The 18,536-nt window shown below is 35.2% G+C and overlaps 1 protein-coding gene across 14 annotated transcripts in view; it reads right to left on the bottom strand.

Moving 5' to 3' along the window:
• The window catches only part of LOC145999032 (uncharacterized), a 93,248-nt gene that overhangs the window by 45,627 nt on the left and 29,085 nt on the right, over positions 1-18,536 (bottom strand). For all 14 annotated transcript variants that reach the window (XM_083135945.1, XM_083135950.1, XM_083135944.1 and 11 more), the window contains exon 2: positions 10,168-10,305. In XM_083135945.1, coding sequence (XP_082992071.1) covers positions 10,168-10,305 — 138 coding nt within the window. The remainder of the gene's footprint in view (positions 1-10,167; positions 10,306-18,536) is intronic.

Below are 18,536 nucleotides of genomic sequence, written 5' to 3'. Positions count from 1 at the left end.
CTTATTATTTCTCGTTGCTATGGTTACATCAATTCCATTTCTTGTATTTTATACAGCGTGATAAGATGATTATAACAATATATATAAAATAAACATGCATAAGTTAAAAACAACATCAATAACATAAATAATATTAACTTTGAACATGACAGTTTGAGAATAGGACAGTCTCAATCTCTCCCCTTCTCCTGGAAAAAAAATGAACATAACATTTTTTTTTTACATAATATATAAGATTTGAGTCCTGCTTTTAATATACACTCGTCAGGATAATGAGAAAGTTCACTTGACATAATGAACCAATTCACAAATTTACAATACTCTTTTTACTAAAGTTCTGAAAATGTCATCTTAGTGTTCGAATTTACAGATACTTATGCATTACTTCATGACAATTACATTAGTTTAAGCAATTCTTCCCTTTTCTCATCAGAACAATTAAATTTCTTGATATTTGACAAGTTCTGCCTTGTTGTTATCTTATTTCCGTCCATAGACATCAAAATTGTATAATTGTTTTTCACAGCATCAACTATATAGGGTCCAAGCCATAAATCCATAAACTTATGAATTTTCTTGTTAATTGCACTACTATGTTCATGATTTTTCACTAAAACAATATCACCTGGGACAATCTTCAATTTATTAGCATCACACTCAATAGTTTTGGGCTTATATCTTTCCTTAATGCGTGCTTTGGCGATAAAATACTTATGTTTCCAGGGCACAAACTTTAAATCATCTGGCCAGTTAATTTGACTGATAATTGAATTCTTTAATTCGTGATGAAGAAACAGTTCACTAGGTGTGAAACTTGTTATTTCCGAAACGGAATTATTAAGAAGTCCTGTTACATGATTCAAATATTTTACCCAGTCCTGATGATTTTGCGAAGTATATAATCGTAACAATCGTATTAACTCTTTGTTGTACCTTTCCACAGGATTTGCGAAAGGCGAATAAACTGATGTGGTGATATGTTTTATGTTACAGTCATTCATATATAACTTCCACTCTTGTGATTTAAATTGGGAACCGTTATCTGATAATATTACCTTGCATGCTGGATAGTGGTAAAAATACTGGAGCTTGAATTTGTTAATTATTTCACGTGACGTTGCCTTCCTTAACGGATAAGCCATTAAAAATTTGGACATCGTGTCAACTATTGTTAATATGTAACTATATCCTTGTGATTTGGGTAACGGTCCAACAAGATCTATTGATAACATATCATGTGGAGTAGTAGAATATACATGCAATTCATCCTTACTAATTTTTGTGTGAGCTTGTTTAGTTTTTGCGCATGTTAGACAGTCGTTCAAATACTGCTTGATACTAACTTTCATTTTAGGCCAATAATATAAACTTCTGCACTTATTAAATAGTTTATAGTATCCAAAATGACCTTGTAAGTCATGGAATTTATGAAGAATTTTGGGTACAACAATAATAGGTACTACAAGTTTCCACTTGTCTTCTTTCAAATGTTTAAGGAATAATATATTATCTTGAATCGAATATTGCCTTCTTATATTCTTCGACAAATTCCCATTTTGTAACTTTTGTACAATGGCACTGCAATAAGAATCCGAATTTTGACTTTCTTGCCAAAATGTTACACTATCTTCGTCAAGAAAATCAAGACTTATGTTATTTACATATAGTTCCGATAGAGTTGGAAAACCTGTACTTAAATCAGGATATCTGCTTAAAGCATCTGCAGCTTCATTAGATTTTCCCGGCACGTGATATACATTATAATCAAACATTTGTAATTTCAAACTCCAACGATTTAATCGTGGATTCAAAGTTTTAGTAGATTCTAGCCAAGATAAAGATTGGTGATCAGTAAACAATTTCACCTTAGTTCCAGCTATGTAAATGTAGAATTTTTCGAAAGCAAATAATATCGCTAAGCATTCAATCTCGTGAGTATTGTATGATAACTCATTGCCTTTAAGAGATCTGCTAACGTATTGAATTATACGTGGTCCTTCTTCAGAATTTTCAGTTGAGTCTTGCCATAGAACAGCTCCTATTCCTTTCTTCGAACCGTCTGTGTTGACATTGAAAGGCTTCGTGAAATCTGGTTGATACAAAGCCTTTGGAGATATCAGTGACTTGCGGAGGTTTTCAAAAACTGAAGCATGAACATCATTCCATTGCCATTTTGATTCCTTTTTCAACAGATCATACAAAGGCTGTGCCATTTCAGCAAATCCTTCAATAAACTTTCGCCTCCAATTAGCTAATCCTAAGAACCTTCTCAAGGAGCGTTTGTTTGTTGGAATTGGAAAATTAATAATTGCTGAATTCTTTGCAGGATCAACCATAATTTTATCACCGGACACTATGTGTCCAAGGAAGCAGATTTCTTTGTAAGCAAACTTACATTTGGAAAATTTAATAGACATATTGACACTCTTTATCTTTTGTAAAACTAGTTCTAAATGTTGCATATGTTGAGACCAATCTTTGCTGAAAATTAGAATATCATCCAAATAACAAACAACAAAATTTCTGCAATCGGTGGAGAATATTTTATTCATCCTGTCCTGGAACACTGAGACTGCTGATCGAATCCCAAACGGAAGATAGCGGAAAAGATATTGTCTGCCTCTATAAGAAAAAGCTGTGTAAGGATATGAATCTTCAGTCAACGGTATTTGAAAATAACCGCATGATAAATCAATTGAAGAAAAGTAAACACATCCTAGGAACCTCTGTAACATTTCGTTAATTGCTTCTACTCTCACTTGTGGAGAGATAACATGTTGATTAAGTTTCCTAAAATCGATCACAGGTCTCCAAAGACCTCCTTGCTTTGGCACTATATGTAGAGGGTTAAGATATGGTGAAGAATCTTGGTAAATAATTCCCCATTTCTCCCACTTGGAAAGCTCTTCTTCTAAAGGTAGTCTCCTTGATATTGGTATGGGATAAGGTGTGCTTGTAATAGGTGTTACAGTATCTAATTGAATCTTGTAAGGTTCAACAATTGCTTTTCTAGGTTTATCTGAAAATTGTACGTGATAATACGACAGAAGTTTGAATAAATCAGCTTTCTGCAAATTGTCTAAATTATCATTTCTAAAAACAGACTCATAAATGGACTTCTTAGCTGGCATATATTCTACATCATCATTCAAAGTTGACGCATCACGTAACAATCTACATGAATAACTTTCATTATCATTTAATGTATCTTCGGAACAAAAGTTAGACTTTGTACAATACTTCAAATCTTCTGTAGAAGAACATTGCCGAGTTAAAACAGAGGAAATTTCCTTTCCTTTATCATTTAGCAAACTTACATTCCCTTCTTTAAAATCAATTACAGCTTTATATTTCCTCAAAAATGGAACTCCTAAAATGACATCGGCATTCAACTCTTTAAGAACAAAAAATTCCATAGAAAAGTATTCGTTCTTTATCTGCAGATTAATAATTTTACTGCCAACAACTTTACACTTCTTGGATCCAGCGAAACCGGTGAGTTTTACATCTTCCACGTTATCCAGTTTAATGTTGCCAATCAAAGACGATAGTTTACACCAAACGTCAAAATTTAGAACATTTGCCTGACTTCCAGAATCTATAATACAAACTACAGGTATTTGACAAATAATTCCATGAATAACTGGAACTTCAGTTAATGGAACCGGAATATCATAATCACTAACAGTCCATTCAGGTTCTTCTTCAAACCATTCCAATAAAAAATTCACTTGTAGTGGTTCCGATATTAAGTCTTTATCATCACGTACATTCATAATTTCCTGTGTTTGAAATGAATTTCGTTTGTTCAAATTTGGCCTCTCTGAAAGAAAGCAGAGTGAACGAGGCACTTCCATCCGCTCCTTTAATTTAAATTTGTTGTTGATTGGTAAGATGTTCCAATACCAGATTGTCGTGTAAAGGTCCTTGATACATTTCCAGAAGGAGAATTTGATATTCCAGAAGTTGTAGATGCATCTTGTGGTTGTAATGAAGTCACATTAACAGGTTGACTGTAAGTAGGAGCGAGAGCAGGCTCACTTATATACTGCGCTTGCCTATTGTAGAAAATCCTTCCATTCTGACTATTGTTAGGTAACTGAGAACTTACAGCATCCTGATTATAATGCCTATTTGTAATGTCACCGGAAATACCAGAGTATGCATTATTTCTTTGGAATCTGAAATTATTTCTGTTATTATGTGAAAATCCTGAATAGCCTCGATTATTTCTACGTCCTCTAAAACTACCATTGCTACCTCTAAACTGTCCATATCTTAAATTAGCATTGCCAAATTCATTAGTAAAAGGTACTTGAGCATCCATCGACGAAGTCTGAGTAGAAGATGAGCAAGTGTTTTTGGTGTGTTTAACATTAATTTGCTTGACACTAAATTTTGATTTCATACTGTCAGGATTCTTGTTCGGTTTAACCTTACTACTATTATCGGTTTCTTCCGGTAAGAAAATAAGTCCTCTTCTACTAGTTCGGACAACATCTAATTTCCTTAACATAGTTGTTAACTGGTCCATAGAACGTATCTCATGACAAGTTATGTTATTAGCTATATTATTTGGTAACTGGCTAATAACTAATTGAATAACATCCAATTCGTTTGGATTCTCAACTAAATTGCAATAATTTGAATATGTTTTCAACGCAAAGCTTTCTAAATCACCATGTACTGTAGGATCGTACTTCCTGTTCCTTAATACTGATAACTGAGACTGTATTATTTCCGGACTTGCAAATTGCTTCATGAATTCCCTTTGAAAATGATCATATGAAGAAAACATACGTTTGTGAGTTCTATACCAGTACGCAGCTCTGTTGGTGAAACACTGCTGAATACTCTGTAGCCTTTTGTTAATTGGAATGCCCATAAGATCAAGCATAGAATTAAGATGTTCTAGATATTCTCGAGCCGATTGGTCTTCTATTTTCCCAGAAAATTTAGGTAAATGAGACAGTTCATTTATCTTTACATATCTGTTTCCTCTATCCCCAACAGTAATTACAGGTAAAGACGTTGGAGAAATACAACGATCAAACTGACTGTGTGGATTATCACAGTAATTGTTATTTGTATTTGACTCATTAACACCAATTTCAGCATTTGGACAACTTGTGCCAGTCATTAAATTTGCATTACGCCTTTCACCTTGAAACCATGGTCTACAAGCTTCATTCTGCAAGGAAGAAATATGACGAAACCCACACGTTTCACCAGGGACATTACTATGATGAACGACAGGAAGGTTAGGTTCTTGCGAGTATGTAAACATTTGATTTATGTAACTATTTTCACCATCAGCAGAACAACATTGTTGAACATTGGAATGTTTATCAATATTTGTAACGGTAGAATTCAATCTAGAAGTTGTCTGCATATTGTTAATCGCATAATTACTTGTATCCTTAAACTGTACACTATTAGGTGACATATTATTTCGATAATGTTCCTCATTGCAGGTTGGAATAAATCTTTTGTTTCGCTTCCAGCGAACACGATTTCGAACATGCGGTTCATCGAACGTTGTTTTCACATGGGTTGTTAAAGATTCATCAGATGAATAAGTAGATGAATTAGTCACCCCCGAGTCAACTGCATTTCTAGCCCTTTCACGTGATGTCTTAGTTTGAGAACTATTTTGTGCAAGGGAAGGTTTCAAATTTTCTTTTGTGTTGCGTTGAAAATTTGAATAATTAGTTTGCAAAACATCAATACGAGATTCTATATGTTGAAACCTGTTATTACAATCAATAAGATACGTTCCAAAATGTACATTTTCCTTACCAGCAACTTCCAACGATGTCAATCTATTATTAATATCAGTTATTTTGGATGAACATACTGTAATAGATTTATCGTATTCACTAATCAAATCTTTATTTATTAAAATTTGTTGACCTTGAACGTCTTGTTCTGTTCGGATTTGAGAAATATTGCTATTTAAAATACTTCCCAAATGTTCATTTTTCTTGACACATTCAGAAGCTATTGAATCAAGTTGTGTTTTAACATCGGAAGTCAAGTTGTCTAATCTTTGATTAACAGTGTTAATTTCTTGATGAACCGATTCAAATTTTGAAGTTAGGTTACTATAAATATCCAATTCCAATTGTTCAAACTGAGACTTAATATTCTCATTAAACTCTGCAAATTCTTGATTAGATTGCTGTAACTGTAATTTCATATCTTGGTTAGCAAGATCCATTCTGGTTTTTAGTTCTTCATTAGACTGTTCTAACTGCAATTTCATTTCAGCATTAGACTGTTCTAACTGTGATTTCATAGAATTTTCTAACTGAGATTTCATTTCAGCATTAGACTGTTCTAACTGCGATTTCATTTCAGCATTAGACTGTTCTAACTGCGATTTCATAGACTGTTCTAACTGCGATTTCATTTCAGCATTAGACTGTTCTAACTGCGATTTCATTTCAGCATTAGACTGTTCTAGTTTCGTCTTGAGGTCTTCATTAGAAGCGACCATTAGCAATTGAATACTCTTAACAGTACTTAATAAATCACCAAAATTCGGGTTAAGAGTTTCTAGATAAGCTGGCAAACTAAAAGGATCATAATCTGGTTTGCAATCTTTGCAATAATAATTTTCTAGTGTAGTCGAATAAATTGTCCAGTGAGTGACTGTAAGTTTGAGACAAGATATGTGATGCCATGACGAGCACTGTGTACACTGAACATATCTCAAATCATTGTCAGGATCATTACAACAAGATAATTTGTCGGGTTTTGTAGAACAAACGTCATGTTCTGTAGTATTCGCATTACTGGAAGCGACTACGGGATTACCAGCATCAAAGTAAGTAGTCATTGTATTAGCCTGAATGTTTGTGTCTTTACGCGACGATTTAGATTTACTTTGTTTTAACTTATCAGCCATTGTGATCTTTACACATATGACGATTCACTTAAGAAGTTACGTTATACAAGCACACTGAAGATTGTGACGTAAGTCTTACTTCAGCATATGACAAAAATTCTGTTCCATTACAACAGACATTCTTACCACTGTCAGAAGATTGCACACTTTTTGAACAATCCTGGCTTCTGGGTCGCCACTCTTGATAACCGTCGCTGCGCTTAAACTTGCAGAACGATTATCAATGCAAATAAAATTGCGTAATTAACGATAACCGTTATATTTAAAATAAATACAATACAGGCGCAGAAAATCTCACTACTTCCATCACCATTTTTAGTACTTATTATTTCTCGTTGCTATGGTTACATCAATTCCATTTCTTGTATTTTATACAGCGTGATAAGATGATTATAACAATATATATAAAATAAACATGCATAAGTTAAAAACAACATCAATAACATAAATAATATTAACTTTGAACATGACAGTTTGAGAATAGGACAGTCTCAATTGGCCAACTTAATCGTTTTCAAAATATAAGTGCCAAACTCACGAATTAAATTTCAAAGACTAGATTACTTTCATGTGCACTCCTTTTCTACTGACAGCAAGAGGGCTAGTGACTGTGCCAAACTGAAAAATGATGTAACGCTATCCCTCGCTCGCAAAGGAATACGAGTCAGATTGTGTGCAATTCATTATTCGTTTGTTTCCTTTCTTGAGGAAGTAATGCGTCACCAGGTCATGTGCCTATGGAAAGAGAAGGCTCTCGCTTGGCTTGCGGAAGCTAGTTGGCTCTCTAGCGCTCTCTCTCTCTCTCTCTCTCACTATGGCAGCGGTTGGGTTCACATGTCGTAGCTCTCCCTTGAACTGGTAGAATTGGTCTGCTGAAGTCATCATCTGTGTACTGGTACTATTATTAATATATTTAAGTTTAATCTAAGATTCATATTACTTGATTTAGTTAATTAGTTTCATTTGTGCACTATTTATTTATATTATGTTTAATGCTACCATTACGCAGATGGTCCTTTCAGAGTTAACTGACATCCATTCAATTAGATTTAGAACTTCCCTATTCAAAATTGCTGATTAATAACATATTTCCACGTAAGAATAATACAGAACATTGAACCAACCTTAATACGTAATGGGAAACACAATCTGATTCCGGTATATTTGTTACTGGAAAATTTCTATTGTTAAAGTTACTACTGTTGTATACAACAAATTTCTAGTCGTTGTTCCCTCAATAAATTGTTAAATATATTATTTACTTTTCGTACTTCCCACAAAGGCCTCAGATTCTGCTAAATATTTTAATAAGTAAAGGGAGTTAAACTGTTAGCCCGTAGTATATATATATATATAATTGTAGAGGACTAGTGGTATAGTCCAAATCTAAATTATATGAGAAAATACTTGGGTGGTGACAATGTGCAGCTTATTTTTCCAGAGAAGTTGTCTGAGTCTTATAATAAAGAAATGACAACAGGTAAAATGGTTGCCAAAGCAATTTGAGCCTTACTTTTTTGTGTTTTGTTACTAAAATAAGGATCCTCATAATAAAGAGTTTCGAACCCATGGTAAAACTTGGGATGTCACATGATGTCCAGCAAGTGATTTTTGTGCAACTGAAATTTGGGTGCAAATTACACACAAACGCACACTAGTGCGAGCCCTGGACAGAGATTTGTCAGAAAATTTGACGAACAAACTTTCAGCTACATGACTGTGTTATTAAAACTTTGCTTTCCTCACTCCTTATATTAATTGTAATGACGGAGACGAATGAACACTTGATGCACAATTTAGTGGTATGTTGTGGTATAACAGTGATATGGATGGAAATATAAATATTTCAAGGTTTGTGATATTACGCATGCCATATTAACTGACCCATTTGTCCGTGTTTTTAACTGCTGTCACCCAGCTGATGATGCAATACTTACACCCTTCTATAGACATAAATGCAAATTAGTTGTAACAGGTGTACAAAAAGTCACGCAATCAAGGTTTTCAATGGGCGCAACTTCTGTACAAAAAGCGATAAGACATGAAACTTACACTGGGTATTAACTTTGTCTACGTGGATATTTTTAAACATTAAACAAGAAAATCATTCTCTACATGAACGGTCAGCATGGGAAAAGTTACTGAAACGTAAAAAAGTTTGCAAAATTTTTGATGGGTATTGATGGTCTCCGTAGGTACTTATCAAATTAATTGACAAATGATATTTTTTTTTTGGCATTTTATGGATTACAGATGGTTTATGGGCTAAATTATGGCATATTCATAAAAAAACTATTTGTTTTTAAATTACGAGGTGTACTGGCAACACTGGTCATGTCAAAGTGCAGTAACAACGATGCCGACACCTGGCTATGTTATTCAATTAATCGCCAGATGAAACAATAGATTTGAACTTTTTGTACAAAAACCTAACCTGCTTATCTGATGGAATTTGTGACAGATGTTTCATTTTGCCATACATTTTTGAGGGGAAAAAAAAGAGCTTTGTTCAGCTGGATACAAAATGCTTTTCACAGATGAGACTTGATGTGGACAAGCTCATACAATGACACATGAGTGGCAATAAAATGTTATTGATTTAGAAGACACGGATTTTGACAATTATGACCAATAAAGAGGACACATTGAACAAAACTTAATCATTATACATGATGAAAGACAAGAAAGCAGAACTTTGTTACACTGGAAAGGAGGACACAGGAGACTACCATAATGAAATGAACTCTATTCATTATGAAGAATGGCTTGCTCTACTTCCCCAAAAATCATATCAAGGAATTTGAAGGTGAGTGGCTGCTTCGAAAACAAAATAAACTGGCACTTCCTTTTTTATCTCACGGCAATAAAAAATTCAAGGCATACTCGAAAAAATATTTAGTTACCATAGATTAACACATAACTAAATAAGCTAAATTTTGATGTAACTCCTTTTTTTCTTTTGTAGTGGTTAATTTTTAATTGGGAGTCCAAACTCAAGTACTCATAATTTTCAATCCAAACAGCAGACTACACATCTTGCAAGAAAATGCACACATAATTCATGGCAAAAAAATATTGCATAATTCTTTTTTGCATCAAAAGATAAAATTCTCATGAGAAATTTTGTAAAAATGCATACCAGTTGATAATGCTTCCTTGTCTATCAGCATTAGTTTAGCAACACATAATTGTAGCAATTAAAATAGAACATACTTGCACATGAGCAAATTTTGGTATAAAGGTATAATGTTGATTACCTTTGCTTCTGAAGATGCAAGGTAAGAATGCAATATATTCTCAGCCTCATGGCACTGGTCTCTGAAATCTTGGAAACTGTCCAGCTTATCCAAGCAAGAATGGCACACGTATTTCGGGAGGCGATCACTCTCCGAGACCTGAAGAACAAGAAAAGAAAAAAAGAAGCACTTTAAGAAAATGTATACAAAAAAATATTGACATCAATATGATAAATGAAAGAATAACATAAAATTACCATACTACAATTTCAATGTTTTATCAAATACTATAAATTATAAATATATTACTTTTTTAAAAAATACGGGGGTCATGTTTTAAGTAAGGTCCATTTTGCAAAAAAAACAAAAAAAACAACAACATTTATTTTCTGAATTTACATACATTTCTCTATTTTTCTATATAATTTCCTTGCCGGTTTAAACATTTATTGCAACGAACTACGAATATTTGGATACCCTCCTCATAGAACTCTGCCGCCTGTGATGATAGCCAGTTACTCACCGTCATTTTCACTGCTTCATCAGTAGAGCCCGGAAGTCTGGCAAAATGCCTCTTTTTATCTACTGCATATATTGATAAAATTTTTCCGGATATATGTTTCTTATGTTTTAAAAGCCTTTTCATTTTGCCTATTTGGGACCCTGCTGCCTATTTTTAATTATGCCTTTTTCAATGAAATTTGACCATTTTTTTTAATAAAAATGTGTATATAAATTATTTTTCTCCCAAAAAACGTTGCTGGCATTTATTTTTCTTCCGTTTATTATGTGAATAATTTTCGCCTTATTTAAGTAATATTGAACTCGTGCATGTTTCAACATTGCTGAAGGAGAAAAGTGTGAGAAAAAGTATTTCATGCTAAGTTGGGATATTTCCTTTCGGTTAACATTTCCTTGTGCATGATTGACTGCTGAAATGGACAGGTTGATTTCGAACACAAAGAAAATATTTCTGAAATTCTCCCTATCGAACCCGAAAATTTAAGGAAGTTGCGTCTGAGCTTAGTTTACCTCCGCAACCAGTCTTGACCAGATGGGGAACCTGGATATCAGCAGATATATATTATGCTAACAACCTTGAAAAATTCAGTGAGGTGATAGATGCTCTTCCAGAAAATGAAGCGGCTTCAATTCTTGAAGTGGAAAAACTCCTGTGCTATTCAAGTTTATTTTTGCACATTATGGTGCATTGCCAGAGACAATTACAATTATAGGATCCATGAAAATCTACGAGGAATCTATGCAGCATATGATGGAAGTGCCAGGAGAAAAGGGGTCAGCTGTTGCGGAAAAGTGCAAACGGGTAGTGAGTGCAAATGAGGACCTGAAACAATTGAAAACAATTTGTGATATTCTAAAAGGTGAAAATGCTGTTACCAAAATGAGTCCAGCTACATTAGCTTGTTTTATGTATGCTCCAGTAACTTCTGTCGAAGTAGAAAGATCATTTTCTATTATGAAAAACATTCTCTCTGACGACTATCGATGAATGTTGAGAACATAAAAAAAAACACCTTGTAGTTATGTGCAATCAAGACGGAGAAAACTGAAATGCCCTTCCCAATGTAGATTTTAACATGTGGCGAGAAATGCATGCAGGTGGTTTTGTTTACAGAAAGTCTCAGGGTTTGTGATTTGAACTTTACGAGTTTTTGGATAACCTCCTCATAGAACTCTGCCACCTGTGATGATAGCCAATTACTCACGGTCGTTTTAACTTCTTCATCAGTGTCTAAATGCTTGCTGCCCAGGAAGGTGTTCAGATGGCGGAAGAGGTGGTAGTCGCTAGGTGCAAGGTTTGGACTATATGGCGGATGATCAACACATCATCCCCGGTCAAAGTGAAAGCAAAACAGACACTTTCAAAGCGCAAGATCATGGCAACTGTGTTTTGGGACAGGAGGGGTGTTTTGTTAGTGGACCTTTTGCTGCAAGGAACAAAAATTAACTCAGCTTCCTACTGTGCGACCCTAAGAAAACTTCGTCGAGCAATCCAGAACAAATGGCGTGGAATGCTGTGAGCCAGTGTCGTACTGATTCATGGCAATTAATTTAGTCATTACAATACAAGGTCACGGCTCAAACTCAAGATCTGTTCGAATCTTCTGGCTGGGAAGTATTCGATCATCTGCCATACAGTCAAGATCTTGCACCTAGCAACTACCACCTCTTCCATCATCTGAACACCTTCCTGAGCGGCAAGCGATTAGACACTGATGAAGAAGTTAAAACGACCGTGAGTAACTGGCTATCATCACAGGTGGCAGAGTTCTATGAGGAGGTTATCCAAAAACTCGTAAAGTTCAAATCACAAACCCTGAGACCTTCTGTAAACAAAACCACCTGCATGCAGAAAGCATTGCAAACTCATAGAAGTAAAATAATCCACACGAAAATCCAGCGTTGTTACAGGATTCATTACGTAAGGTAAAACAATGGCCAATTTGTAGTATGGGATACACTGCCGCAAATGACGTCTCACTTTAAACCCAATGCTCTTTCTTTTGTTACTTATTGCTTCACCTTTATGGTTAACTCTTTGCACCAGTAATCATTTCCCATAAATTTGGCCTCTTTCTTGCATGTGAATTGAATATATTTTACTTGCATTTTTTTTTAGACAAAATGATATAACATGGTAATGTATATTTCTAAGGATGATATAGATAGGAGTGTATTTGAAATTTGTTTGTAGATTTTATGTATATTGTATCTTATGTAAATAAAATATATAATGGGCATAAAAAGCCATAACAGCATAAACAGCCATTGCTGTAAGTCCAATAAATATATTGATGATGATGATCAAAACAAGACAAAAAGTTCGTAAATTTATTGCGGTTGGAAACTTTGACAAGCATCCTAATAACGATTTTTGTTCCGCCAAAGTGTGGTGAACTATGAGTGTAACAGCAGATGATTGCGGTCATGAATCAGCTGACGCGGAGTGATACATCGAATCGGTGAGACCGTTTGTTTACAGAAGGTATCAGGGTTTTTGATTTACACTTTAGTTCGTTACGATAAATGTTTAAACCGGCAAGGAAATTATGTAGAAAAATAGAGAAGTGTACGTAAATTCAGAAAATATTTCTTTCGTTAAAAAAAAAAAAACATTTACTTACTTCGTTTTATTTCAAAACGGCCCTTACTTAAAAAATAACCCTCGTATAAACACAAAATATCCCATTTCTAGTGTGCTTGGTCTAATGAAATCACCCATAACAGGTAAAATCCTCCATTCACATTGGAGTTTAAGGTAAAACTAATGTGTACCCTCTGTAAAACAAGGGTGGCAGCAGTCTCTCTAACAAAACAAATATTGTAATGTTGAAGGCAATGGAATACCACATTATCCATCTCAAGGAAATCAATCTTTTATGATGGTGTTCAGACCATGGTGACTGTTCTAGATGGCACATCAAAGATGACAACAGCATGAAGTGCGTTGACCACAATAAGTTGAGTTTTGGAGCACAGAATTTAGAGTGATCTACTCAGAAGCAGATAATAGAAGAACTGGTGTAGGAGTAAAAAAAAAGTGTGAAAAGTTTCATGCAATATAATGAGAGAGTTATTATGATCAAGCTGAAAAAAGGTGAACCAAAAGATACAGCAGGCCAATATCGGAAATCAAGTGGAAAAGATATATGAAGACACAGAGGAAAGTACTAAATAAGTAAAAGGAGATGAAAACCTTGCCGTACTACGAGACCAGAATGCAATAGTAGGAGAACACAAAAGAGAACTGTTAATGAAGTAACAGACAGTCCTGTGCATACCACAAGAAGTAATGACAATAGCAATCCTCCAATACAACAGAATTATCCTGTCTTAAGTGCAACTAAAACATGGGCAATCACTTGTGTACCAATAAAAATAATAAATTTGGGGATACTATTCAGCAGCTGAAAAAAAGAAAAAAGACCCTCATGCCATGCATCCATCTGTAATTCAGTAACCACCAGACCTATAAAGATAAATTTAGGTGGATTGATAGATCCAGACGCCATAGAATAACTCTAAGTACCTGGCGAGCCATGAGAGAGAACAAACAAAGTGATTTGTTCTTGTAATCTAGTACCTAATCTTCTTCTTCTCAGAATTTTACCACCGAGTGTTTGCAGTCACTAACTTGTATGGAAGCAGAATTCTGTTGGTCAGTTGAAAAAAAAAAGAAATGTTAGCATTTTACTAATTGCAGCTAAAGTATTTCGCTTGCAGTGTTTAGAGGTTCCTAATGTCATATATTGAAACTAAGTAAATAGATTTACATGGTGTAGCAGTCAAGAGACACAAAATAACCATTTCTAAGTAGTTAGTTTGTGGATGAATGCATTATACTTAGTTTAAAAGAAAACTGTGAAACTGATCCAGAATTGGACAAACAGTGGTCACATTTTTGGTCTAAATATCTCCATTATTTGTGGTTTCTGCATCATGAAATAAGATTTCTGTCAGGGTAAACACTGAAATCCGTCAATTAAATAGAAAGTTGAAATTTTGGAGAGTGTATGGTCAGTCACCAGCACCATCACGCGTTATCCTTCGATATCCGCCATTGACTTCTTGCATGTATGATGAAAATTCCTTCAAATAAGTGGCGAAAGTGGTCAGAGATGCAAAGAATTGGACGTGCTGTGGTCACATTTCACTTTCAGGCACCTTAAAATATCGAAATGTGCAGATTGGAAAGAAAATAGTTGGAATTTTCGAGGGGGGTACGATCGGTCACCAGCCCCCATGAAAATAAGTGTCAATTTTTGAAAACAAGGTCTGCTACACTTCACACACTTTATCTTGGCAACTCACGAATGTACACGCAGGCTCTATATTGAAGAAATCGAAATTTGAAATATAGTAGAACAAGGTAACAACATGTTTGGTAGCACACTGTCCACTCGCGATGTTCACTTCAACGATATTTATGCTGAGAGAACCAAACCAAACAGGACTAACCTAACAATGTAGGCATTCCTCATTCATGACATCATAAATCATACTTCATAAAACTGCTAATTATTCCCTTACAATGCATCTCCATGCACTAAAAACAACTAGCAACATTTATATGAATGACAATCAACAATATTTATAATAAGAGAACCAAAGCTAACAACGTCTAGGGGTCATTCCATGTCAAATCACCAATTTCAAAATAATTAGTTGCATGAACATTTTCGTACATGTTTCTAGATATCAAAACCAATCTTCAAAAAAATTTATTGTCTCTAGTTCTCCTGGGGCAACCATTTTTTTTTTTTTGTAGCACCTTACCAAAACATTAATATCTCAAAAACCATAATAGCTAGAGACCTGAAACAAAATTTATTTTGTAGCTAATAAAGCATACTTTCTGTGATATTCCAAGTATGTTTTGCTTAAAATTGCATCCTACCTACGAACATTATGGTGGAAGTTAGGGTAACAAGTTAGAAAATTGAATTTTTAAGCGCAAATTTTTTAATGAAGGGGTTTAGTTTAAGGCTTGATTTTTTTCTTTGTGTACACTTACTTGCAGGGTGTCTGTAAATAAAATATCAGCACTTTAAAAATCTCAACTTTTAGATTCAACTCGTTTTGGTCAATATGAGGTAACGCATGTGACCTAATTTGTGACGTTGCAAAATAAGGTTAAGCTACATACGAGGGGCGATCAGGTTGCTCCGACCCTAACATAGAAGGAATGACGTTATGATTGATTTTTTATTTCGATATTGTTTAGTGATCCTTTATATGCTTTCATTCTGAATTGCAAGTCTGAGTAGCGTACAGTTTTCCTTTAAAAGGGGTTTAACTGAGTGAAGTTGTGTCAATGTGCCAGAATAGAGAAAACTGAGGTGAGAGCGGTGATTAAATATTTTGTGAGCACTTGGTGGATACACTAGGGGACCCTGCTCCTTCATACAGTATGGTGAAGAGATGGTGTCGTGAGTTTAATTGTGGGAGAGAGTCCTGTGAGGATGAACATCCAGGTGGAGCACCAAAAACTGTCATGACGACCGAAAACATTCACAAAGTCCACATATCGTGCTGAAGGATCGTCGAGTCACTATCCGTCATGTTGCTGAGATGTGTGGCCTGTCATATGGCACTATGCAAAACATAATTACCCAGGAATTGCAAATGAAAAAAATTGCTGCAAGATGGGTCCCTCGAAACCTCACCCCAGATCAGAAGCGCACCCAAGTGCTCATCAGTCAAGAACTTCTTGAGAACTTTCGTGCTAATATAGACGATTTCCTTGCCCGATTTGTAACTATGGATGAAACATGGGTCCATCACTAGAAACAAAATCGCAAAGCATGGAGTTGAAACACCCACATTCTCCACCAACGAAGTTCAAGGTGTAAACATCAGCCAAGAAGGTGATGGCCTCAATTACTGGGACTGCAAGGGTGCCCTTCTTGTGGACTATCTACAAAGAGGTCAAACCATCACTGGCACATACTACAGTGACCTAATCAAGAAATTACGGGATTCCATCAAGAAAGAGAGGCGTGGGATGTTGACCTGTGGTGTGCTCCTTCACCAGGACAATGCTCCTGTCCACACCTCACTCATTGCGAGGGCCGCTATCGCAGATGCATCGTTCGAATTGTTGCCCCACCCACCCTATTCCTCAGACTTGGCAACCAGTGATTTCCATTTGTTCAAACATTTGAAGAATGACATTCGTGGGCAAAAATTTTCTGATGATTCTGAGGTGATAAGGGCTGTGGACTCATGGTTGGAGGACCAGTGGAAGAATTTTTTTTGCAAGGTATACAGGCGTTGGAGCACCGATGGGAAAAGTGCATTGGAGTTGCAGGGGAGTATGTTGAAAAATATAAAAAAAATTGATACCCTATTCCCGCTCTTTCTATGTTAGGGTCAGAGCAACCTGATCGCCCCTCGTATATACCTAGAAAAATGGAGTCTTTTTCTTTTTTGACGTTAAATTAAAAAGGCCTCAGAAAATATAGTAACAGGATTTTAATACTTGACTTACCAGAAATTAAAATTACAAGGTATGACAATTGAAGATCTGCAAAATCTCATTGCAAATGGTTGATTTATTTGTACCCACGTCCAGTTGCTGGTGTCAGCTCCAAAACTGAGAGTTTCCTCAACATTTTATTTACTGGAATCCAAGTGTCAGCAGGTGTTTTATTTAAAGTATAGCAGTGCATGTAGCTTAAAAGTAGGCTATTTATTTTGGAGCATCGAAGCTGGTAGAATATGTGATTTTATGTTGCCTCTACTTTCCACTATTTCTTGCAAGGAAAGACATTCGAGGAAGTAGATATGAGTCATGGACAGTAGAAGATTCAAAGACATGATTTGAGGTAAGTCTGGAGTTGATATGTGCATGAATAATTTGTGCTGTCGTTCCTCCACCTAATGTGCTGAAAGGTAGTGAATTGTGAATGTTTGCTATCTGTGACTGGAAAAGGAGTGACGTGTAGGATTTTTAACTGGAGAGAACAGTCACAAAGACACTTTTGGTAAAGTAGCCAAAGATTCAATTAATCTTAAACAACTTAGTGAAAACGATAAGACACTTTTCAGGTCGAGGTTACAGATGGATGACTTAGAGACAATATGCAAATGCCAATCAAGTCCTTGTTAAATATATTTTTTAATTTGGTTTAAGTACACTGTGATCTTCTGAAATACCATTCACAGAAAAAGGTAAGTAAGTGAATTGTTGAAATCAGATGAAGGGATATTTCCCCATATAAAATGAAGGGTGCAAAATGATGCACCCACAAATTTTAAATCAATCAAACAAATTGCATAACATGGCAAAACCAAAAAAGTGTCAAGTAGTCCTATACCAGTTAAATGAATATGCCCATGTTACAGTGAAATTTCCATCTCTGGAGACAGTGGCTCACATAAAAGCCAGAATGGAAATGATGTCTTTGTGCCACCCCAAGAAGGAAATGGATGAAATCTGTTCTGTTTTCGAAGTATTCCCTGTTTCAAAACAGAGGAGGCTGATTGTAGAAAAATTCTAAAGTGCTCTTGCTCACAAAACTATTCGCAGCATTCAAGGAGTGCAAAGGAAACTGGTAAGTTGTGTTCCAGCAAGTATTAGAACTTAAGGAAAAGAAGGCAAGTGTGACAATCCTTTGCGCACACAGTACAGTCATTTAACTGAAATGTTAAAAATAAAAAAAAAAGTAAATTAGCAAAAACTAATGGTGCAAAGGTCAGAATCATCAGTTTGATTACTACTACTTGTTAAAAAAAATATACGTGATGAACTGGAGGTTTTGATCATTTAGCGAGAGTAGGAACTTTGTAAAAGACCAAGGATTTTTGCATGATTTGACAAAGGGAATCAGTATGAAAATGGAGCTGACAACTAACTGGACGTTGGT

This window comes from Lepisma saccharinum, chromosome 14 (assembly GCF_977018435.1).
Source record: "Lepisma saccharinum chromosome 14, izLepSacc3.1, whole genome shotgun sequence".
NCBI classification, from domain to species: domain Eukaryota; kingdom Metazoa; phylum Arthropoda; class Insecta; order Zygentoma; family Lepismatidae; genus Lepisma; species Lepisma saccharinum.
The sequence above is the reverse complement of the archived record's forward strand: the minus strand, read 5'-3'. Positions and strand labels throughout refer to the sequence as shown.